This window comes from Coregonus lavaretus, assembly GCF_964263955.1.
Source record: "Coregonus lavaretus genome assembly, contig: HAP1_SCAFFOLD_1844, whole genome shotgun sequence".
In the NCBI taxonomy this organism is placed as follows: Eukaryota; Metazoa; Chordata; class Actinopteri; order Salmoniformes; family Salmonidae; genus Coregonus; species Coregonus lavaretus.
The window spans coordinates 27,111-52,565 of record NW_028156379.1 but is presented as its reverse complement, the minus strand read 5'-3'; the positions used below and the strand labels follow the sequence as shown (position 1 = coordinate 52,565).

Here is a 25,455-nt window from a genome sequence, read left to right as displayed (position 1 = left end):
TGAATTGAAAGCAAACCGTGATGGATCACATTGCATTGTGAAAGAATATGGAAAACACTTACAGTGCATGTTGATAACCAAAATTGTTCCTGACATTATTAATATTTTCCTGCAGAACTTTGCACAGCTGTATTGTCACGCCCTGGCTCTGGGGACTCTCGTATGTTGAGCCAGGGTGTTTATTTTGTTTAGGTTCTAGTCGTTGTCTATCTATGTTGGCCTGAGTGACTCCCAATCAGAGGCAACGAGTGTCAGCTGGTTGTCTCTGATTGGGAGCCATATTTAACTGTCTGTCTTTCACTTTGTGTTGGTGGTTTCTTGTTCTGATTTGGTTTGTGTTATACTGTAGACGTCACGTTATCGTTGTTGTTTTGATCGTGTGATCATTCTAAATAAATATATAATGTTCGCATTCAACGCTGCGCCTTGGTCTCTCCCTGACGATCGTGACAGAAGAAACCACCAAAACCAGACCAAGCAGCGTGTCCAGGAGCCATCGCTAGCAGATCTCCGTGGCAACCTCGACTGGGTCAAGCCTAGTGAGGAGCAGAGAGGGTGGACTTGGGACCAGTTGAGGAAGAGCTTCGACTGGGTCAAGCCCATTGAGGAGCTGAATGGCGGGAGTTGGAGACAGAGGAGCGAGAGTTTGGCGAGAACGATGGAGGCCTGGCCCACGGGGAGGAGAGACCCCCAGAAATTTTTTAGGGGGGGGCTCACGACGTCGGGGCAGCAGGAGGCCGCGATAGAGCGGTCCAGCGGGTTGGCAGAGGAGGCCGCCAGGTTACGGGAGTCACTGGTCACCAGGGGGAAGGAGGTTGTAGAGGCACGGCGAGAGGTACTGGCGTGTGTTGCCAGTCCGGTCCAGCCTGTTCCTGATCCCCACGTAGGGCCAGTGGTGTGTGTTCCCAGTACGGTCCGGCCTGTTCCTGCCACTCCCACCAAGTCAGTGGTGCGTTTCGTCAGCCCGGCGCGGCCCGTTCCTGCTCCCCGCACCAAGTCAGTGGTGCGCGTCGTCAGCCCGGTCCGGCCCATTCCTGCTCCCCGCACCTAGTCAGTGGTGCGCGTCGTCAGCCCGGTCCGGCCCATTCCTGCTCGCTTCGTCAGCCCGGCTCGGCCCGTTCCTGCTCCCCGCACCAAGTCAGTGGTGTGCTTCGTCAGCCCAGTCCGGCCTGTCCCTGCTCCACGCACCAAGCCTACGGTGTGCGTCGTCAGCCTGGTAAGGCCCGTTCCTCCTCCACGCACCAAGCCAGGGGTGCGCATCGTCAGTCCAGCACAACCCGTGCCTGGGTCATGTCCGGAGCCGGATCCGCCGCCGAGGCGGAGTGCCCACCCGGTCCCTCCCCTGTTGTGGTTGGTTGGCGCGGTCGGAGTCCGCGCCTTTGGGGGGGGGGGGTACTGTCACGCCCTGGCTCTGGGGACTCTCGTATGTTGAGCCAGGGTGTTTATTTTGTTTAGGTTCTAGTCGTTGTCTATCTATATTGGCCTGAGTGACTCCCAATCAGAGGCAACGAGTGTCAGCTGGTTGTCTCTGATTGGGAGCCATATTTAACTGTCTGTCTTTCACTTTGTGTTGGTGGTTTCTTGTTCTGATTTGGTTTGTGTTATACTGTAGACGTCACGTTATCGTTGTTGTTTTGATCGTGTGATCATTCTAAATAAATATATAATGTTCGCATTCAACGCTGCGCCTTGGTCTCTCCCTGACGATCGTGACATGTATAATAGAGTTAGTTGTTGTTTTCACTCTTTGCTGTATACGGAAGAGTATTAGGGTCAAGTGAAGAGAGAAATGTAATAAACAGCAACGGGTGGTGATACTTGGATTTTTTTTTTTGCACGATAGTAAATTGGCAATATTTTGAGAATAAAGTGGCAATATTTCTAGAAAAACATAGCGGATTTGGTTAAGTGCATGTCTCCCTGGCTCCCTTTTGCTGTGCGCGGCACCGTTGAAATGCCTGCAGTTAGATGACCTGGTGAAACTATACTTTAGAATTGGCTTTCTCTTTTAGCACATAATAACCATATTATTATAAGTATTAGAACCTGGAAAAGGTTGTGCCACAGATTCTTTTCAGAAGGAGGAACCATGGTTACACAAAGTGGGGGAAAAAAGTATTTAGTCAGCCACCAATTGTGCAAGTTCTCCCACTTAAAAAGATGAGAGAGGCCTGTAATTTTCATCATAGGTACACGTCAACTATGACAGACAAAATGAGGAAAAAAATTCCAATAGTCTCAATAGTCTCCGCTATGTGTCTCAGCTATACCGTTAACTTAGGCTACCACTTGTTTACCTTATAGAGGCTAGTGGCTAGACCTGTTGGCTGTTAGGTTATAATAATGGAAAGTAAAATGACTGTCTTAGATGGGGCTTTACCCAAACCAGTGCACTCCTGCCCCATGGCTATGCAAGGTCCATGAAAGGGGTTTGGGGGCAGCCTTTGAGCCCAACAGGGACGCGCAATCCTACTCCACACAATTTGTGACCTACATTCATAAGGTAATAAGCATAGGCCTATGAGGCTACTTCATTGGAAGTGTAGCCAAATAAAACACCATGCCATTACACACAAATTTTTAAGTTAACCTTTCGTTTCGACATATACGTTGCTGGCCTAGCTGTTACTCTCTAAAATATACTATGCAAGGTGTTGGCATACGCAGGGGATTGAGGATAACATTGTAGCGAATTTGAACGGCACCATGACAGGGACTGATGCACGCAATGCCATGTATTTTCGCAGTCTGACATGGCCGTTAGAATGGTATTGCTGTGGGGATACCGTGTGTGTGTGTGTATGTGTGTGACGCCAGTTTGAACAAGTGTATTAGACCCCCCCCTCCCCCCCACACACACACCTGCATACACACACAACCCAACTGTCAGATATGCAGTTAACCAAATCCCCTACTTTAATCTTGAAATATAACTGCAACTTTATTCTCAACATTTTGACTTTATTCTCTAAATTAAATTTGGAGTTTATTCTTTGTTTTTTTTACTTGGCCCTAATACTCTTCTGTAGCTGTGACATGTAAACATCTTTAAATCGTATTCATACTCATTTCAATGTATTTCTATTGCATTTCTGGAGAGGAGATGTAAACTTCCTGTATCGTATTGCATTATATCCCTGAGGCTCAAAGCGATTCTCACAGCATAATGCATTTTTTAAGAGTAAACCTCAAATGCATTTTTTACCTTTAGGGGTGCTGAGAGCTTTCATATTCCTCTCATCCCATCATCTTAAACACTAACCATTGCATGTGAGATAGGCTCAAGTCTAGCGGGTGTGGTGGAATGAAATGATTTCTCCCTGCTGTTGATGCTGTGTCAATAGCATTGCTGTTGTGCCATAATGCTATGCTTGTTGGAGCCTATGTGTCAACATGGATGTGACCTTTGTGTGAAAGGTGGTTGTGTGTCTATGAAAAGTCAGTTCAAGCCTGTCGACCCTGCCTCCCATGTCAGAATGCTTGACCTTTCATATGGAGGGGTCCATGAATAGGGCTGTGGCGGTCATGGAATTTTGTCAGCCGGTGATTATCAAGCAAATAACTGCCGGTTTCACGGTAATTGACCGTAATTAACATAAACACATTAAGCATCTCCTGGCTTCCACACATAGCCTACAAGCCTCTGATGCAGACCTTTGGAACATCTACATTTAAAAAAAGTATAATAAATCCATGTAATATAGCCTACACCATCACAATAAATCCATTATTTATTTTAGACACTGAGTTGTCCTTATCTTAGGCCCTGATCTGGCTATGCCATATGGCTGTGGGCTACACTAGTTCATTTAGCAGGCAAGATTTGCTTATAATTCCATGGCATTATTTTATATTATTTTATAGTGTGAAGAATACAATTGAACATAGCTGAATAAAATAGAAAGGATATTTTCTCCAAACAATTTGAGGGAGTGTGCACATGCGGCTATTCTGTGTTGAGCGGTTAACAAAGAAACAGGTACTCCCATATGCTTAATTTAGAGTTATTTATGTTAATTTAGTTGTGATACAAATGTTGGGCTATATGTTTCGATTTGTTATACATTCTAAGGCTGCATGATGCGGCTCTAATGATGATTTGAATAAAGTGGCATGAAAGGCATGAGCTCTGCTTTGTTTTTTGCGCAGGCTGCACACACTTCATCAGTCTCTCATTCACAATTTGACAAGCACTTGTTAATGCCTCAAATTTCCTGGCTGCATCCCCTTTGTGTGGCTGTATTGAAGATATTTGAAGAACTGTCCACATTTACTTTTCGTCGGCCTAACAAACAGCAAAAGCACTAGCCTATGTCAATCTACTATCCCCCATAGTACAAAAGTTGACCTATTCTATTTTGTGCGAGATATAAATATTCAAAACATAGTCTGGGACAGTTGTGGGATGCGATTGATCCCAAATGAATACAACCACTAACATCAAAAAACCTGTTTTACGCAATGAGCCTGATGCAACAGATCAGAACATTTAGCTTAAAATGTTGATAAACTATTAGGCTATTTCTTCACATTATAAGCACAGCAATGCGCACACGGCAGTAGGCTATAAGCTCAAATGTTCCATTAGCAGGAAAACACCATTCTTAAAAGTGACCACAAATGTGATTATGCATGTAATGCTTTTATTATAAAGGTGCATTTTTATGGTGAAAATGATCTTCCCCAAACTTGAAACTCACACGCTGCGTATATATGCCAGTTACGCTCTACACCTGTTTTACAGCAGATTATTGTGCTTCATTTTAAGAAGTTATATGGCCACTTTAGTTGTGATACAAACCTTATCAAAACATATAGGCCTATGGGCTAGGCTACATGACTTGTGCAACTATGATTTGAAAAAGTTGCACAAAAAAAAGTTGCCTTAAGCTGGGCATCATTCATAAGTGATAATATATCATTCACAAGTGATAGGCTAATATAGTCACCCATCAGACTATTCTTGATTGAATCATATACTAAATAATATATGTGTGAAATTTGTTTTGATTTAGAATGGACCATTATCTGTCTCGAAACAGGGGCAGGGGAAAAAAAGACTATCTATGCACTTAAATAGTGAATGGAGGATGCTTTTCCCGTGGCTCATTTTCATGACAGCCAGGTAGGCTATACTCCTGTTGTAAAGATAATTAATGTGCTTAATATTAGGAAAGTTAAGAAATAAATATAGTAGGCCTAGCCTATAGAAAGCTGATGGGATCCTCCTCTTTTTAATAGAGGCCATCACTCTGTTTTCTCATGAAATTGCATAGCCTATAGAAATGTTGTGCAACATGAGCTCATGGGCTCTCATGAAGTGTTTGATTAGATTTTCTATCACATTTGCATTGATGTCAGAGTGATTAGAGGGACAATAGAGTGCTGAGTACCAAGCAGTTAGCAAGTTTGGTAGGCTACTAATGACCATCAGCAGCATCAGAGCTTGGAGAAGCCTAATTACTATGACTAAACGGTCACGTGGAATTTGACTGCCATCATGACTCGTGACCGCCTCTGTGGCGGTAATACAGTCACCGTAACAGCCCTACCATGAATCCTATCTGTCTTCCCTGATCGCTTGTCAAGCCAGGATGGTGTGCGTGTCAGCTTGCAGTGAGTGTACACTGAGCTGCTATTATATTGGATCCATTTAATAGAGCTTGTTTTCTGCCTCGATAAGACACACTCTGTACATAGCCTAGTAGGAACACACTGTGAAATATCTGACATTCCCAAAACAATGCTTTGGAATGTACACTACCGTTTGTTGCCTGTTTCCGTTTCTCGCGGCTCTGTCAGAGTAGGAGCACAGAGCAGTTAGAGCGAGCATGGGATGGGAGAAATAGAGTTGTGAGATGAATGGGACATTGAGTAATGTGAGGGTTGGGTGAGGATTTGAATTTTACAAATAATGGTTGCCCAGGGCCATAGTAGCAAAGACTGTTGGGTTCATAATTAGGCTAAGACAGTTCATGCTCGTTTAGATTGCTTAAAGCGTTCTGAGGGCAGCCGAGCTGAGCCGTACAGAGATCATTCTTATACTGACAAATTAGTCTGCATGCTTATTGCTTTCAGACATATTAATAAATTATTTATCCTCCTGCAGTCTATTTTGATTAAAATGCATCATCTTTAGTATGGTGGCAGACCTCTGCCTGATGGCTCTCTCTCTCTCTCTCTCTCTCTCTCTCTCTCTCCTTCTCTCGCTCTCCTTCTCTCTCTCTCTCATTCTCGCTTTCTCTCTCTCTCGCTCTCTTTCCCTCTTTCTCTTTTTCTCTCTTTCTCTCTCGCTCGTTTTTTCTCTCTCCTCTCTCGCTCGTTTTTTCTCTCTCTCCTCTCTCTCTCCTCTCTCTCTCCTTCTCTCTCTCTCTCTCTCTCTCTCCCTCTCTCTCTCTCTCTCTCTCTCTCTCTCTCTCTCTCTCTCTCCTCGCTCTCTCGCTCTCTCGCTCTCTCTCTCTCTCGCTCTCTCGCTCTTGCTCTCTCAGAAGAGAAGCAGAATACAAAAGACTTTGGACATTCATACACATTGGACAATAAAGTCATCTTCTCTTTTCTCCCTCCCTCCTTCTCACAGGACCCGTAGCAGTGATCAGTGGTGAGGAAGACTCGGCCAGCCCTCTTCACCATGTCAACCATGGCATCATCACCCCCTGTACCCTAGACGCTGGGCCAGACGCTGTGGTCATTGGGATGACCCGTATCCCTGTCATTGAGAACCCGCAGTACTTCAGACATGGACACAACTGTAACAAGCCTGCTACCTGTGAGTACACATCAGCTCTGTTGACATTCACAGTCGTTCTTATCAACCCTATGTATGTATGTATGAAAAAAAAAATATATATATATGTATGCACTCACTAACTGTAAGTCGCTCTGGATAAGAGCGTCTGCTAAATGACTAAAATGTAAAATGTAAAATATGTTCCTATCAACATGGGCTAGTGTTAGCCCAAGGCCCAAAATGCCCTCTGTACCCCTTCAAACAGAAATAAATAATTTAGGCCTACCTTAAAATGATTTGTTTTATATCAGAGAGAAGCAGCACAATATATTTCACTGTAGGTGTGACCATTTTTATTACATTTGTCACATACATTTATTAATAAGATATAGATAAAATCATACTTAAATCATATTGATCATCCTTGAGATGTTTCTACAACTTGATTGGAGTCCACTTGTGGTAAAATGTAAAATATATGTAAGACTGCCTTATGAGGCCCTGTGAGTTTCCTTTAATTTTCCATGTTGCCTTAATCCTTCCTAATCTGGGAATGTTTCATTCTTTGGGATTTAAAGGTATTGTTTACTCTCTGCAGGTAGTTCCATGCTGCTCTTTCTATGATCCGCTTCATAACCATGATTCAGAATTGGATTTACTGCCTTTCCACAGATGTACAGTATTTATGTCCTTTATTCCCTACCTCTACACACTGCACTGCAGTGTAACCATTTCCACTGGCTCTCTTGTATAGGAATTATTCCTTAAATGAGTGAGCTTTGTCAAATCGGCTTAATTTATCTGCCTCTAAAGATGGTGTCTGATGACTCATCCTCTCATGGGTTCCAGAAAGCTGTATCTGAACGCAGACTATACTGGCTGCTAAATTCACTCATTGTCCATGTTGTGTGTATCCAAGCAACTCCTTATCGCCACTTAACTCTAAATACTTTTTGTTTGTTCCTAAATATTGCTCCTATTGGATTTATTTTGAAGTTGAACCCCCAGTAATGTTCCCATTTTCATATCCCTTGAAGAAGACTTCAGAGCAGCTGATTACGTTAACTAATGCTGTGCAGTCTCTCACATTGACTTTCCCCCTCTTAGATTTCTATTCGCAGTTCTCTTTTTTCCTAATGAATTGGTTTTCCTTTTATCGTTCCAAGAGTTGTGTATTGATTAAAGGCTTTGATCTCTGCTCCATCTTTTTCTTTAACACAGATGTGGTTGAGTGTCTCCCCATAAAGACTGATTGGAATTACTGTATGTCTCTATCTGAAAAATAGTGAGTTTTGTAGGGAATTTGTAGCTGAGGGCTTAATTGTTCTGCAGGTGCTTTCAGTGCTGTGTTATGCACTAGCCATTTAGGAGGTCTCATTGGCCATGTAATAGCACAACATTTTATATGCAGTGCCTTCCATAATTATTGGGACATTGAAGCATTTTTACTTATTTTGGCTGTGTAGAGTGCATTCGGAAAGTATTCTGACCCCTTGACTTTTTTCCACATTTTGTTACGTTACAACCTTATTCTAAAACTTTTTCCTCATCAATCTACAAACAATACCCTATAATGATGAAGTGAAAACATGTTTGTTTTTTTATTTGTTAAAAAAAACAGAAATATCACATTTACGTAAGTATTCAGATCCTTTGCTATGAGACACAAAATTGAGCTCAGGTGCATCCTGTTTACATTTATCATCCTTGAGATGTTTCTACAACTTGATTGGAGTCCACTTGTGGTAAATTCAATTGATTGGACATGATTTGGAAAGACACACACCTGTCTATATAAGGTCCCACAGTTGACAGTTCATGTCAGAGCAAAAACCAAGCCATGAGGTCGAAGGAATTGTCCGTAGAGCTCCGAGACAAGATTGTGTCGAGGCACGGATCTGGGGAAGGGTACCAAAACATTTCTGCAGCATTGAAGGTCCCCAAGAACACAGTGGCCTCCATCATGCTTAGTTTGGAACCACCAAGACTCTTCCTAGAGCTGTCCGCCCCGCCAAACTGAGCAATCCGGGGAGAAGGGCATTGGTCAGGGAGGTGACCAAGAACCTGATGGGTTCCTCTGTGGAGATGGGAGAACCTTCCAGAAGGACAACTATCTCTGCAGCAATCCACCAATCAGGCCTTTATGCGTGACCAGAAGGAAGCCACTCCTCAGTCAAAGGCACATGACAGCCCGCTTGGAGTTTGCCAAAAGGCACGTAAAGACTCTCAGACCATGAGAAACAAGATTCTCTGGTCAGATGAGACCAAGATTGAACTCTTTGGCCTGTATGCCAAGCGTCACGTCTGGAGGAAACCTGGCACCATCCCTACGGTGAAGCATGGTGGTGGCAGCATCATGCTGTGGTGAAGTTTTTCAGCAGCAGGGACTGGGAGACTAGTCAGGATCGAGTGAAAGATGAACTGTGCAAAGTACAGAGAGATCCTTGATGAAAACCTGATCCAGAGCACTCAGGACCTCAGACTGGGGCGAAGGTTCACCTTCCAACAGGACAACGACCCTAAGCACACAGCCAAGACAACGCAGTAGGGGCTTTGGGGCAAGTCTCTGAATGTCCTTGAGTGGCCCAGCCAGAGCCCAGACTTGAACCCGATCTAACGTCTCTGGAGAGACCTGAAAATAGCTGTCCAGCGACGCTCCCCATACAACCTGGCAGAGCTTGAGAGGATCTGCAGAGAAGAATGGGAGAAACCCCCCAAATATAGGTGTGCCAAGCTTGTAGCGTTATACCCAAGAAGACTCAAGGCTTTAATCGCTGCCAAAGGTGCTTCAACAAAGTACTGAGTAAATGGTCTGAATACTTATGTACATTTTTTAAATATTTTTTTTATTCTTAATACATTTGCTAAAATTTCTAAAAACCTGTTTTTATTTTGTCATTTTGGGCTATTTTGTGTAGATTGATGAGGGGGAAAAAACAATTTTAGAATAACGCTGTAACGTAAGAAAATGTTGAAAAAGTCAAGAGGTCTGAATTATTTCCCGAATGCACTGTACTTCAAAACTTTGGATTTGAAATCAAACAATGACTATGAAGTTAAAGTGCAGACTGTCTGTTTTAATTTGAGTGAGAAAGTTATGGACGCACAAATATCAAACCCCCCACAAAAATGCTAACCTCCCCTGTTATTGTAATGGGGGTATGATATTTTTGCATCTGTAACTTTCTCACTCATCATTATTCACGATTTGTTCAGGATTATCCGTAATCATGGTAGCATCCATGTTAATGTACAAGTCTTTTTATTAACCATTCATTTCTATTGGGCACAAAATAATCTGAAACACAACCAAAACAAACAGATAATCACAAGCTTGATGTAGTCATTGTGTGCTATGAATATGTGACCAAATATTTAACTTTTTACTACTTTAATACATATATAAGTGAATTTGTCCCAATACTTGTGCTCCCCTAAAATGGGGGCACTATGTACAAAAAGTGCTGTAATTTCTAAACGGTTCACCCGATATGGATTAAAATACCCACAAATGAAAGATGACAGTCTTCATAGTCATTGTTTGATTTCAAATCCAAACCTTTAGAGTATAGAGCCAAAATAATAAAAATGCTTCACTGTCCCAATAATTACGGAGGGCACTGTATCTCAATGTTACCACCCATTCCTTTGCTGTTAGGCTACAGAATGTGATATTACTCTGTAGCAGCAGGCTACGTTTATATCTGACCTGGCATGGAAAATGTACACTAAGTGTACAAAACATTAGGAACACCTTCCTAATATTGAGTTGCACCACCTTTTGCCCTCAGAACAGCCTCAATTCGTTGGGGCATGGACTCTACAAGGTGTCGAAAGCGTTCCACAGGGATGCTGCCCCATGTTGACTCCAATGCTTCTCACAGTTGTGTCAAGTTGGATGATTGTTCTTTGGGTGGTGGACCATTCTTGATACACACAGGAAACTGTTGAGCATGAAAAACCCAGAAGCGTTGCAGTTCTTGACACACTCAAACCGGTGTGCCAGGTAACTACTACTATTACCCCTTTCAAAGGCAATTCAATTTTTTGTCTTGCCCATTCACCCTCCGAATGTTACACATACACAATCCATGTCTCAATTGTCTCAAGGCTTAAAAATATTTATTTAACCTGTCTCCCCCCTTCATCTACACTGATTGAAGTGGATTTAACAGGTGACATCAATAAGGGATCATAGCTTTCACCTGGACTCACCTGGTCAGTCTATGTCATGGAAAGGGCAGGTGTTCCTAATGTTTTGTACACTCAGTGGAGATCACACCTGTAATTGGATCAATACTAAATGTTGTAAAGGTCCAGATCCTCTCGAGACACTAATTGTTCACATTTCCGTGAATCTTTGAGAAAAAAGATAAATGGATGAAAAATTATAGAGGGACACAGAGGCAAGCAAAGCCAATATCCGTTGTTCCATCTGATACACAATCAAGTAGTGCCTGGTGGCTGTGGAGAGAGAAGCGCATCATGAATGGCGTGTAAAGCAGCAGAATTGGTCATGTAAGACGGTGCACATGCTACAGTACGTGATGTCAATTTATAAGTTCTGGGTAAAGATTAGTTACTGGCACTCTCCTGCAGCCACGGTTCTCATCAAAACTAACAGGGCTATGTTTATCTAAATGAGTGGTCTACAGCTCACACACCAGCCCCTGCAGTCACACACACGTGCATGCACGCATGCACACACACACACACACACACACACACACACACACACACCTTCAATATAGTCCATACTCCCTGGGCTTGCAGGGTTCAGAAGGGAGACCCAATGAGAGAAAAGGAAATCACATTTAGTCCTGAAAAATAAATTGCAGGAGTTATACATTATACATTGCATGAATCTTTTAAGCCAATCCATCAGCGTCTCGTGTGTGTGTGTGTGTGTGTGTGTGTGACTGTTAATCTGTGTGTCTTACTGTGTATCTCTGCATGTGATGGCTTTGTATAACAAAATATCATAAAGATTTAGTATTTTTATCATTCATTATATAGTACTCCAGGATCCAAATCAGATGGGGATGAAAATGAAGAAAAAAATGCCCTTCATGACACTTTGTGCTATATAGTGTACATGGCATTGACTGTTCAATATGAAATACCCAAAACAGACAGACACTCAGAGAAACACTGCTCGGATAAAGCTGACCTTATGGACTTTAAGTAGGCAATGAGATATATTCAACCAATCAATGAACAGAGAGGAAAAACCGAGACCTACTTTATCCTCTTTGACTTTCCTTCAAACGGCACTGACAATGGGGTTTCTTTCCTTCAAGAGATCAGAGGAGTAGAAAGCAATGAGAATTTACACACTTTTGACTGCCGTCGTCAACAGAGCAGTGAAATTCACAGTGAAATTACTTTTTTTAAATGCTTGATGTCTTAATGAACTGTATTACCTGTTTTTTGTTGTTGTTGCAATTGTCATATATCATCCTCTTTTAGTGCAAGTGGGTATAATGTTCTTCAAACAGTTATAGTACAGGACTATCATATTGAAAATATGTTTCATTTCGGTTTGTGATAAGTCATATCACTTTGTCTGTTTTTGATAATGGATGTATTCTGATATAATAAAGATAACAGACACACTTGAGCTCTCTGTAGACAAAAGATGTCACTAACAAGATGCTAACTTTTCTCTTAGCAGAGACGACAGCAAACCTTACCCAGCTCACTCCAGGGCTTTTTAATACGTATTTACAGCAAGAGCGAGTTCTAGTAGAAATTCATGGCCCCGAGGGTGCTGTCGTTATTTTCTCTGAGCATAAATCACAGCGTTCCCCTCAGCCAGTCTAATACCGCGGCTGATGAAGAATCAGGTCCATCATGGAAATCACCTTGTGTGGTTATAATCACTGATATTTCTATTTACTCCGACTGCAACAGTAAATCCAATGGCTTCATCCAGTGTCACACACGTACTTGTGGCTTTCGTTGATATTTCATCTGTCAGCTTTACAGATATTTCTGTGGTTTATATTTAATACCAGATATAGATGTAAAGTGTTGGTCCCATGTCTCATGAGCTGAAATAAAAGATCCCCGAAATGTTCAATACGCACAAAAAGCTTATTTATCTCAAAATGTGTGCAAAAATGTGTTTACATCCCTGTTAGTGAGCATTTCTCCTTTGCCAAGATAATCCATCCACCTGACAGGTGTGGCATATCAAGAAGCTGATTAAATAGCATGATCATTATACAGTTGCACCTTGTGCAGGGGACAATAAAAGGCCACTCTAAAATGTGCAGTTTTGTCACACAACATAATGCCACAGATGTCTCAAGTTTTGAGGGAGCGTGCAATTGGCATGCTGACTGCGGGAATGTCCACCAGAGAATTTCATGTTCAATAGTCTCCCATAAGCCGCCTCCAACATCGTTTTAGAGAATTTGGCAGTACGTCCAACCGGCCTCACAACAGCAGACGACGTGTAACCACCTGCGGGTTCGTCTGAGATCAGCCACCCGGACAGCTGATGAAACAGTCTCAGGGAAGCTCATCTGCGTGCTCGTCGTCCTCACCAGGGTCTTGACTTGACCGCAGTTTGGCGTCTTAACCAACTTCAGTGGTTAAGACTGGCACGCTGGAGAAGTTTGCTCTTCACTGATGAATCCCGGTTTCAACTGTACCGGGCAGATGGCAGCATGTATGGCGTTGTGTGGGGGAGCGGTTTGCTGATGTCAACGTTGTGAACAGAGTGCCCCATGGTGGTGGAGGGGTTATGGTATGGGCAGGCATAAGCTACGGACAATGAACACAATAGCATTTTATCGATGGCAATTTGAATGCACAGAGATACCGTGACGAGATCCTGAGGCCCATTGTCGTGCCATTCATCTGCCTCCATTACCTCATGTTTCAGCATGATAATGCAGGGCCCATGTCACAAGGACCTTTACACATTTCCTGGAAGCTGAAAATGTCCCAGTTCTTCCATGGCCTGCATACTCACAAGACATGTCACCCATTGAGCATGTTTGGGATGCTCTGGATCGACGTGTACGACAGCATGTTCCAGTTTCCCGCCAATATCCAGCAACTTTGCACAGCCATTGAAGAGGAGTGGGATAACATTCCACAGGCCACAATCAACAGCCTAATCAACTCTATGCGAAGGAGATGTGTCACGCTGCATGAGGCAAATGGTGGTCACACCAGATATTTATTGGTTTTCTGATCCACGCCCCTACCTTTTTTTGTGAAATCCATAGATTAGGACCTAATGAATTCATTTCAATTGACTGGTTTCCTTATATGAACTGTAACTCAGTACAATCTTCGAAATTGTTGCATGTTGCGTTTATATTTTTGTTCAGTGTACATTTACCTACATACAGTTACTTTGTAAGAATAGGAAATGTCTTCATTATGTATCTTTTCACCGAAATGCACAAATATTTAACTTGAAGAGATAAATGATGAATGAATGCATCAACAAGCTCAGAATCTGCAGTTAGATTGACATTCACTTCATTAATCAAGGAACTAATTTGATTAAATGTGAATTTACTTGAAATATTAATCATGGCTGTCTCTATGGTCACAGCCTGTACCCTCTGTCAGAATGCTCCCCCTCTCTACTACCAGCTATTTACTGAGCTGCAGGACAGTCAGTCGAAGTGCAGGGAGAGAGAGGTCTGATAGGAGGAGCACACCTTGTGGTCGGCTGGATTTCTTCCCATCACCTGCAGGTGGAAAATCTGTGGGAAATTAATCCTTATTAGTGACAAAAAGGCAGGTGACAGAGGACATGTCCCTTGGCAAGGCCCATCCAGATCTGGCTCCGACTTTTACCTCTTCAGACAACCTCTTTGTTTTAGCATTCTGCCCAGTGTTTTAATGAAATAGGTTATATCATCTGCCAGCTTGGTTTTATTTTTCTAGCCTTTCATAATGAGCAGATGTAATATATTCAGTGATTAAATGAAGATATGGCTAGTGCAGAGCTGTTGTCTAAATGGATTTATTCAAGTAATCACTTGAAGAGCTTCAGGCCAGAAGTATTTCAAATCACCTCAAAGTCAAAGACTTGGCTGTATGTAGGGAATGGTAGCAATGGCAAAGGTTACCAAGAAGTAAAACAAAAAATAATTACTATGTGAGAAAGATTTAGTAACATTCACTCACTCACTCACTCACTCACTCACTCACTCACTCACTCACTCACTCACTCACTCACCTACTCACTCACTCACTCAATCACTCAATCACTTAATCACTTAATCTCCTTTTATGTAGACAAGTCATTTTCTGTTGCAAGGTGATAAGAACAGTATTCAGAACCAGATACTAAATGTTAGCCCCTGTTAGCCCTCTGCTCCACCACTACAGAACAGATACCATCTTCTCTTCCCACGGCAACAGTTGACTGATGGCTGTCCCCTACACAGAGATCATGAGCAAAACATGAGTTTTGTCCAGATGCAATCAATATCAGAGATTGGCTTTAACCCTGCTCCATGACCCATAGCTAGGTGTCGCGGCCTCTTCCCTCATCCATCTATGTCTTCATCAGTTGGATTTAGGCCCAAAACAACACCCAAGGAGCCCCATCGTCCAGATAACCATGGCTATTTTTATAGCTCCATTTAAGGATGAACATAGGAGTTCAGGGTTATCTTGTAGTAAACAACTATCCTCTTTAGAAAATAAACATGTTTGTAGGACATTTATTATAATAAAATGAGAGTAGTCATATGTAGTATCCATCACAGTTGAAGCCCTTTTCACATTCGTTACTGAACATACAGTAATATGATCAACAGATCAAAAATCTCATCACTTGTTGGGTATGCATTACTTGCTTAATCCATTGATTATTTTTTTCTTCCTCTAATTTCTTCCTTGAAGTGAATACTTAACGTAGCTATATGTATGCAAATGTGAGTCTCCCAACTCATTAAAAGCATTCTAATTGCAACTCAGTGGCGGAACGGTCATCACACTGCAGAATCTAACCTTGCTCTGCGCTCCACCTCCTGCTATGCTACTGTATCCATCCATGGATGCAACGTCTGCTGCAGGACTGGAGTCAGAAAGTTAATATGACCTTGATAGTGTCTCAATAACAGTGTAATAATGGTTAGAGTCAGGGGAGTGTTTCAACATTTTAATTTGCCAATAAAATCTAAATGAAAAAAAAACAAATGCTTCACATACTGACAGAGAGTACAGGCTCTATATTGACAAATCAAACAGACGACAGAAGCATGTTTTGGAGTGGAATATATTCAGTATATTTCACATTAACCAAACTAGTTTTCCATTGAGGAAATCTATGCTTTCCTATACTTAAGTCACATGTGAAAGTCCCTCTGGATAAGAGCGTCTGCTAAATGACTAAAATGTAATGTAAATGTAAAGTAGTTCCGATAAGTGATGGGTAGTTGGCCATTCTTTCTTCCCAAAGAAAGATTTGTTGAAGTCAAATTATAGCATTCGTATCAGAAGATGATATATGTGGTTTGTACACTCACCTTACTTTGATGACACACTGTGTGTAAAGTCTCTGCAACACAGACTGCGTGTAGAGTCTCTAGCATAAAAAAAGGATGATGGTTGTTTCAGCCCCAAAACATTTAGACTCGCACAATTGAACTCAGATTTATCTCCCCAACATCTGCACTTGAGGTCATCCAATTTCACCTAAGCAGAGGTTGGAACCAAAATAATTTTCCAATCATTTTGTACTGAACAGAACCATTATTTTTTAGTTCCATTCCACTGTTCTGACTAGCAAAATAAAGTTCTGAACTGGTTTGAACCAAAAAAGTAAAGGTTTATATCATTCCTTTCTGTTCCTTTTTAAACCTCTGAAATCTATATATTTTTTACATTTAGCTCGACATTTAATTATTTCACCAATGGATAGAGCAGCTTGCTATGGAGCGGGCAAGCTATAGGCATTGGACAGATAAGTGTAGTGTAGGGTGCGACATGCGACTGAAATTTTGCGGGTGAGGACAATGCTGGGTATGAAGTGCATTATCTGAATTAGGCCCACATAATTATACCTACAGAGGAGTGGTTTCTATGAAGGAACTTTGAATGTCTTTGAACTTCAGTGAGTTGGCTTTGTGTTGGCACTTTGTAGCATTTTTTGTGGGGGCTGGAATTTTTTTTACAGAACGGAAAATAACGTTATTAACCGGTTCCTTTTAAAATATTGGTTCTATTCCGGAACAGTATAGATCACTTTCGTTCTCGGTTATGGTTCTGTTCCTCAATTTGTTTTGTTATTTTCCAGTTTTCTGTTCTGTTCCCTGAACCAGTTCCAAGCCCAGACCCTGAGTGCTGCTGGTTCACTCCAAAGTAAATTCAAGTCAGAGTTTGAAAGAGTTTGAGTACCTGTATTAGTCATTCCTCCTGCTACTCAGAACACATTTGAACTGAGTCTGAATCTCTCTCTGTGCTCTCTTGGCTTCCTCATGGCCTGTTTTGTTATGTGAGGAGCCTTCCTGAGAGGATTGGCACTGACTCCAGCTGCTCCTTATGTTCGGCCCTCTTCATGCGTACACCGCGGCTACAGTACAATCCTCCAACCAACCTTGGATGGTGGTAAAGCCCTGAAGTGAAGCTTGCTGCTTCCTTCCTCGCAAGCCTCTCCAGACACAATGAGACTTATTTTTCACACACCACTGCTCATGCTTTAAAGCTCATTCCTTATTCATGTGATTGTCATGTTTACTGACAGTGCTGTTCAGCATCCAGGTTTCAATGGCAGTCATGAATTGCCCTGCCTTTTGTTTCCCTTCAGGACTTTCTGACACAACACACTTTCCCAGAATCAACCGAGTATGATATCCTCTCTCTGTGTGTCTGTCTCTCCTTGATCTCTCCTTCTGTCAACACCAACATAAGAATATGATAGATGTTTCCATATGTGAATAAGCTGTCTATCTCTTCTCTGCATCTGGTTTCACATTATGGAGGCAAGGCCCTGGGCTCACCACGAAGTTGGGTGTAGAAGCGTTGGAAGGTCGAATTCATTTGAACTCAGCATTTGTAGCTTCTATGTGCTATGTTTGACGATATTGTGCAGTTTGTATACATATGCCTATTGTGTGTGGAACAAAGCAACATGAACAAATCCTAGTGTAAATATACTGTCCATTTGCAAACCATAGATGTACGGTTACAAAATCTATAGCAACCGCAGTGCACGCCTCTGACGTGTTGTTGAGTGCTTTATTTCTGTAGTGTTTTTTGTTTTGTTTTCCTACTTCATGCTCTGCATCCCTCTGTTTGCTGTAGTGTTCTTCAACATCCCCTCAGTCAAAGCACCTGGAGAAATGTGTTGCTCTGAAAGAGAGAGAGCGTGCTCTACATTATGTATCAGCCAGTGTCTGGCAGAGCCTGTGGAGGAAATGTGCTGATAGAGATTCATTCTACTCGTCTGCATAAGAGAAAAATAATCAGATAAAGATGAGGCAAGGCAACCACGTAAGGTGACACTGGGATTCAGGTGAGAGCCCTGTGGATGACTCGCATGGAGAGATTCAGAGATTGGAGCCTTTTATGGCCACGGCCCTCATTTGCATTTTTTGTATTTGTTTGTGAGAGGAGCAGGGGAGTGATGCGTGTGGGAGGTGTGAGAGGAGAGTGCTAGGTGTGAGGGGGAGGTATATGAAAATGTATGCACTCACTAACTGTAAGTCGCTCTGAATAAGAGCGTCTGCTAAATGACTAAAATGTAAATGTAAATGTATAAGAGGAGGAGAAGGTGCTCTGCTCTGTAGAACAGTGTCTTCTGTGTGTGAGGTGTAAAAGTCTGAGAATGGTGCAAGGGTGTTTACAGACTAACAGACAGGCCGGTACTTTCCGGGATCCCCTCAAACACTCATTTTGGGGCACCATCTGCCATGCAGGCTGTGTCCTCTCTCCGCATTCCCACACTGTTTTCATTACACCAGTACACAGAGCCAGCCATTAACCTCGCTGGCAAGCAGCACACACTCCCCCATCCCATATTACTAATAACTTCAGGGCACCTGTTTTGCACATGTTGTGCATATGAACTTGATACGGTCTAGCCACTGAGGGGAGACAGACATTTCTAACACTAATTCAACATGAGTCAGCTCAGCAGGCAATGGTTTATTTGTATTTTTTTCTCTTCCTGTGAATTATCTGAATAGATAAACATCTCTTAATTGTTTAAGTACATCTAACGGCATAGATACATTAATGTATCCTCAAATGCATCTGGTTTGCTCATGTAATGTTGTTGTGTATGTCTCTGTTTCAATAAATATTACGAGGAGGCAAACACTAGGTTGTGTGAGAGAACTGTTAGAACAGGTATCATAGAAACAGCATTGTGAAGAATAGAAGACGAGGTACTGTGTGTGTGTGTGGGACACCCATAGGGAACATTTTTAGAGAGAGGAGTAAAGGTCTTGCTAGGAGTAGTACAAATCAAATCAAATGTTATTGCGGGTGTAGTGAAATGCTTATGTTCCTAGCTCCAACAGTGCAATAGTATCTAACAAATCACAACAATACACTCAAATCTAAAAGTAAAAGAATGGAATTAAGAAATATATATATATATTAGGACGAGCAATGTCGGAGTGGCATTGACTAAAACACAGTAAAATAGAATACAGTATATACATATGAAATTAGTAAAGCAGTGTGTAAACATTATTAAAGTGACTAGTGTTCCATTATTAAAGTGACCAGTGATTCCATGTCTATGTATATAGGGCAGCAGCCTCTAAGGTGCAACCGGGTGGTAGCCGCCTAGATGGCTATTTAACAGTCTGATGGTCTCTCGGTCCCAGTTTTGATGCACCTGTACTGACCTCGCCTTCTGGATGGTAGTGGGGTGAACAGACCTTGGCTCGGGTGGTTGATGTCCTTGATGATCTTTTTGGCTTTACTGTGACATCGGGTGCTGTAGGTGTCCTGGAGGGTAGGCAGTGTGCCCCCGGTGATGCGTTGGGCAGACCGCACCACCCTCTGGAGAGCCCTGCGGTTGCGGGCGGTGCAGTTGTCGTACCAGGCGGTGATACAGCCTGACAGGATACTCTCAATTGTGCATCTGTAAAAGTTTGTGAGGGTCTTAGGGGCCAAGCCAAATTTCTTCAGCCTCCTGAAGTTGAAGAGGCGCTGTTGCGCCTTCTTCACATTTTTTACATTTTAGTCATTTAGCAGACGCTCTTATCCAGAGCGACTTACAGTTAGTGTCAGATTGTCAGATTGTCAAGGGCCAGTGATTGGACTGAATGAAATGCTTCACTTCTGTTTGTACATGTAATGGAGGTATGTTGAGGGGGGCATTATAGAAGCTTTTAAGCTTTGTTCACATTGGCAGTTTGAAGTGACTCAAATCAATATTTCTTTGCATATCCGATTAGAATCTGTTATTTTTCCTTCAGTCTGAACAGCCAAAAGGCACATGGAATCGGATATTTCAAGCCACATTTCAAACCACCTACAAAGGTGGTTTGAAATCAGATACAAATCTGATTCCTGGCCATGCGACTTGTCTGAACGGTCAAATCTGATTTATTTGCAGTCAAGTGGTGTTTAGACTTATTTGGCATATCTTGTTGCTTGCTAGCTACTCTGTTGACAGTGTGGTAGCTAACTAGCTTGTTAATTGTTTACAAACATTAGGGAATGTGCTAGAACGGTAAACAGCTACCTAGCTAGCTAGTTGACTTCTGTGGCAAACCAAAAAGGACTTGTTTTGAAAGTTGGATATATCCTTTGAGGCTTTAAAAGTGTTCTTACCCTATGATTTTGATCATTCAAAGCAACTGGGAAACATCCATGGCAGGCATTGTTGTCACCTTCGCTTGGTCGCTAGATAACTTCTGCCTGATAGGAAGCACAAGCACCACCACCAATCAGCCTACACCACTGCACATACAGTGGGGGAAAAAAGTATTTAGTCAGCCACCAATTGTGCAAGTTCTCCCACTTAAAAAGATGAGAGAGGCCTGTAATTTTCGTCATAGGTACACGTCAACTATGATAGACAAAATGAGAAAAAAAAATCCAGAAAATCACGTTGTAGGATTTTTAATGAATTTATTTGCAAATTATGGTGGAAAATAAGTATTTGGTCAATAACAAAAGTTTCTCAATACATTGTTATATACCCTTTGTTGGCAATGACACAGGTCAAACGTTTTCTGTAAGTCTTCACAAGGTTTTCACACACTGTTGCTGGTATTTTGGCCCATTCCTCCATGCAGATCTCCTCTAGAGCAGTGATGTTTTGGGGCTGTCGCTGGGCAACACGGACTTTCAACTCCCTCCAAAGATTTTCTATGGGGTTGAGATCTGGAGACTGGCTAGGCCACTCCAGGACATTGAAATGCTTCTTACGAAGCCACTCCTTCGTTGCCCGGGCGGTGTGGTTGGGATCATTGTCATGCTGAAAGACCCAGCCACGTTTCATCTTCAATGCCCTTGCTGATGGAAGGAGGTTTTCACTCAAAATCTCATGATACATGACCCCATTCATTCTTTCCTTTACACGGATCAGTCGTCCTGGTCCCTTTGCAGAAAAACAGCCCCAAAGCATGATGTTTCCACCCCCATGCTTCACAGTAGGTATGGTGTTCTTTGGATGCAACTCAGCATTCTTTGTCCTCCAAACACAACGAGTTGAGTTTTTACCAAAAAGTTCTATTTTGGTTTCATCTGACCATATGACATTCTCCCAATCCTCTTCTGGATCATCCAAATGCACTCTAGCAAACTTCAGACGGGCCTGGACATGTACTGGCTTAAGCAGGGGGACACATCTGGCACTGCAGGATTTGAGTCCCTGGCGGCATAGTGTGTTACTGATGGTAGGCTTTGTTACTTTGGTCCCAGCTCTCTGCAGGTAATTCAATACGTCCCCCCGTGTGTTTCTGGGATTTTTGCTCACCGTTCTTGTGATCATTTTGACCCCACGGGGTGAGATCTTGCGTGGAGCCCCAGATCGAGGGAGATTATCAGTGGTCTTGTATGTCTTCCATTTCCTAATAATTGCTCCCACAGTTGATTTCTTCAAACCAAGCTGCTTACCTATTGCATATTCAGTCTTCCCAGCCTGGTGCAGGTCTACAATGTTGTTTCTGGTGTCCTTTGACAGCTCTTTGGTCTTGGCCATAGTGGAGTTTGGAGTGTGACTGTTTGAGGTTGTGGACAGGTGTCATTTATACTGATAACAAGTTCAAACAGGTGCCATTAATACAGGTAACGAGTGGAGGACAGAGGAGCCTCTTAAAGAAGAAGTTACAGGTCTGTGAGAGCCAGAAATCTTGCTTGTTTGTAGGTGACCAAATACTTATTTTCCACCATAATTTGCAAATAAATTCATAAAAAATCCTACAATGTGATTTTCTGGGAAAAAAAATCTCAATTTGTCTGTCATAGTTGATGTGTACCTATGATGAAAATTACAGGCCTCTCTCATCTTTTTAAGTGGGAGAACTTGCACAATTGGTGGCTGACTAAATACTTTTTTGCCCCACTGTATACCCGTCATTACTATGACAACTAGCGTAGCCATGTCAGCAAATGACTGCTGTCTGAACACACACAAATCCGATTTGGTCACTTGTAACTTGCTGTTTGGAAACAGATTTGAAAAACAAAACAGATTTGAGCATTAAGGCCTGCAGTGTGAAAAAGGCTTTAGAGGGAAGTAAATCCCTATCTGATTACATCGCTACTAACCTAAACACTGATTAATACAGGAAGGTTAGGGGACTTTACATCTGAGGACTGGGTCAGGGAACATGCAGATATTGCTTCAGTTTACTGTGGCATCTTCCTATTTTAGTTCCCAACCCAAAGGGTAGTAAAATGAACTGTTTTCTCCAGTGAAGATTTGGGTCTATGTGATGTTCACAGCAGAATCTATTACAAAGTACTCAAAGTACAGCCTTTTACTGATAGATTAAAGATTTGGTATGTATTTGACACCTGTGTTTACTCTACTGTACAATTGTGTTTGAACTCAAATATGTTAAACAGAGTTCATATAATGAGAAGTCACTTTTTATGAAAAGTCACCCCCGAAAACAGCAGCATTTGCATAAAGTAATCATCCAGAAGTCAAGTACCAGTGATTGGACTGAATGAAATGCTGTCATTTGTGGTCTACTGGAGAGAGAGAGAGACAGAGACAGAGACAGAGACAGAGACAGAGACAGAGACAGAGACAGAGACAGAGAGAATTGCTGTGGTAACTATATTCCCAATCAAATACCAACGATTTGCAAACATTTGAAACCAAATCAGCTCTAGTTTGCTCTTCTGTCATTTTCAGCGCAGTGGAGTCAACATCTGCTCTGCCAAAGCAAAGCAGCCTAATTAGGATGAAGACTGTGTCCTGTTCTATCCCAGCTGTGTGATCTGTGCTGCTGGGCCACACTGAGAGAGATAAGGCCCAGTGAGGGTAAACTCCCTGAATGGGTGCCCTCGCCCACATAAACAGAGAGGTGAATGCACCACAACCGCTGTGGTAATGAGAAAATTAGCCCAAGCTATTTGTAACTTCCTTAATTGCTTTGTGTGGATAGACAGCACACCTTCCAGCATACCCATAGCTACCTGCTAATTGTAAACCTATCACTGTCTTTCTTGGAAATTGAGAAGGCAGAGGATAAAAGAAGCAATTACAGAGAACAAAAACAATGATTTATTTCTGGATCCTTATTAAATAAATGTTATCTAATTAGATTACCGATATTTGTGTGGGTTTGCAGATGTAAAAAAAAATCTCAGTCCAGTGCAAACCATTATCAAACATGTTTTTAAGATTACCTATGGTCGCAGTTCAAGCATAAATATTTGCAGCGCTATCATGCTGTTATTAATTTGTTATTGCGTTGATTGTGCTCATTGCATTGTAGCTACTATTCCTCTGGTGCTTCATAAGGGAAATGCCTTGTTTGTGCCAACCAATAGTAATACGAGCTCTGTCCATCCAATGCCTCAGTATGTACCTATCTCTCTGCTCTGCCCTAGTCCTGCAGGGGGGATCTGTGGTATCGTACTGGGCTGGTCCTTGGACAGTAGTGGGTATTGGTGTTGGACAGCAGCTCATCCGAACCTTTGTTTTGAGTAAATACCAGCTGCTGCTGTGACTTGCCATATGGAAGCCACACTTCCCCAAGCAGGCAGCTTTCAGCCACTCAGAACAGGTGGAACGCACTGAGATTAAGGACTAATACTGGCTGTAAACTGTGATTTCATCAGAATTTTACCACAGTGTACAGGTTGCAGACAGGTTGCTGACATTTTCCAGGTTTGCTTGGATTATTATGATCGCTTTATTTTATTTTTGGAAGGGGAAGGGGTCATTTTGACTTTGAAGCATTGCATCCTACTGGTTGGGAACGGAATTAACATTTCCTCACTGCAGTTGCTATGGTGTGCAGGTTCTAATATGTTATATCATTACAGGGCAATGGACATTTTCTAATTGTGGTATATTTATGGATGCTGTAAGTAAGTAACAAACACATGTGTTTTACCCTCACATCTCTTCTAACCCTCTATAGCTCCACAGCAGGTCTTATGGCTGTGTTCTGTATGCCTGTAGCCAATTAATCTAACCTCATCATTAGATCCACTGAGGCTTCATAGCAGGATTTAAGACATACCAGTCCCATCAGTGAACCATCACTTAACACTTGCCCCTAATTCTGTCAGAAACACTGATGGTTTGTTGCTCCTGGAACTGCTGACCACTTAAACCATGTCTCTCTCTCTCTCTCTCTCTCTCTCTCTCTCTCTCTCTCTCTCTCTCTCTCTCTCTCTCTCTCTCTCTCTCTCTCTCTCTCTCTCTCTCTCTCTCTCTCTCGCGCTCTGGCCCCCCCATCTCCATCTACAGACGTGCAGCACATAAAACGTCGGGACATCATTCTGAAGCGGGAGCTGGGAGAAGGGGCCTTTGGGAAGGTGTTCCTGGCAGAGTGCTATAACCTCAGCCCCACCAAGGACAAGATGCTGGTGGCTGTCAAGGTAAGAGATGATCTCTCAGTTACACAGGGCCACCTCACTTTCCAGTTACAGCAGACCCCTCACAGAGGTCAGGGCCCCTCAGCGCTCAGTGTCTGAACTGTATTAACTTGATCCTTGAACGTCTCTTGGGGCCACCACACCTGCCATGGGCAGGTGCCTCAACAAGAAGGATTTGGAAACTTGGATCGATAAAAATGTGTTTTTTTGCTGTAGTGTAGATCGATAATCATACTAATGATCATTGAGGTCACTATGAGTACCATGTTGGTTGTCTCATATCAGACTGAGTGTATGAGGCTCCAATATGAGGTGACAGTGCCCCAGTATCTGTGCGTTAGAGATGTCGATGATGAGTATGACGTGTCTCCTCTCTAACGCACAGGCAGCTCAGATTCAAACTCCCATTAGACAGCTCTGCAAGTGTTATGATGTCAAAATATGTTTGTTACTCGCCAAATATGGAGATTCGCTGAGCAACTATCTTAATTTACTCCCTAGCAACCGGAAAAAAATCATATTCGGCACCTCCGATATAAATCACTCATTACTGCCACGCTCAGATCGGAAGTCTACAACAGCTCAGTACATTTGAGGTGCCGAAGAGGCATTTTGTATTTAGACCTTTTTTGGATACTGGGGCAGGGTGACTGCAGCAGCTGACTAATAGGTGAGAACATTTCCCCCTGGAAGTCACGTTCATAGCTATATACCTCATTAGC

General features: G+C 42.4%; 1 protein-coding gene across 1 annotated transcript in view; it reads left to right on the top strand.

The window, feature by feature from the left end:
• Positions 1-6,577: 6,577 nt before the first annotated feature.
• Positions 6,578-25,455, top strand: part of LOC311126423 (NT-3 growth factor receptor) — a gene marked incomplete at its 5' end in the record, with an annotated part of 45,982 nt that continues 27,104 nt past the window's right edge. Inside the window, 2 exons of the mRNA XM_084200425.1 lie at positions 6,578-6,766; positions 24,606-24,736. Coding sequence (XP_084056551.1) covers positions 6,578-6,766; positions 24,606-24,736 — 320 coding nt within the window. The remainder of the gene's footprint in view (positions 6,767-24,605; positions 24,737-25,455) is intronic.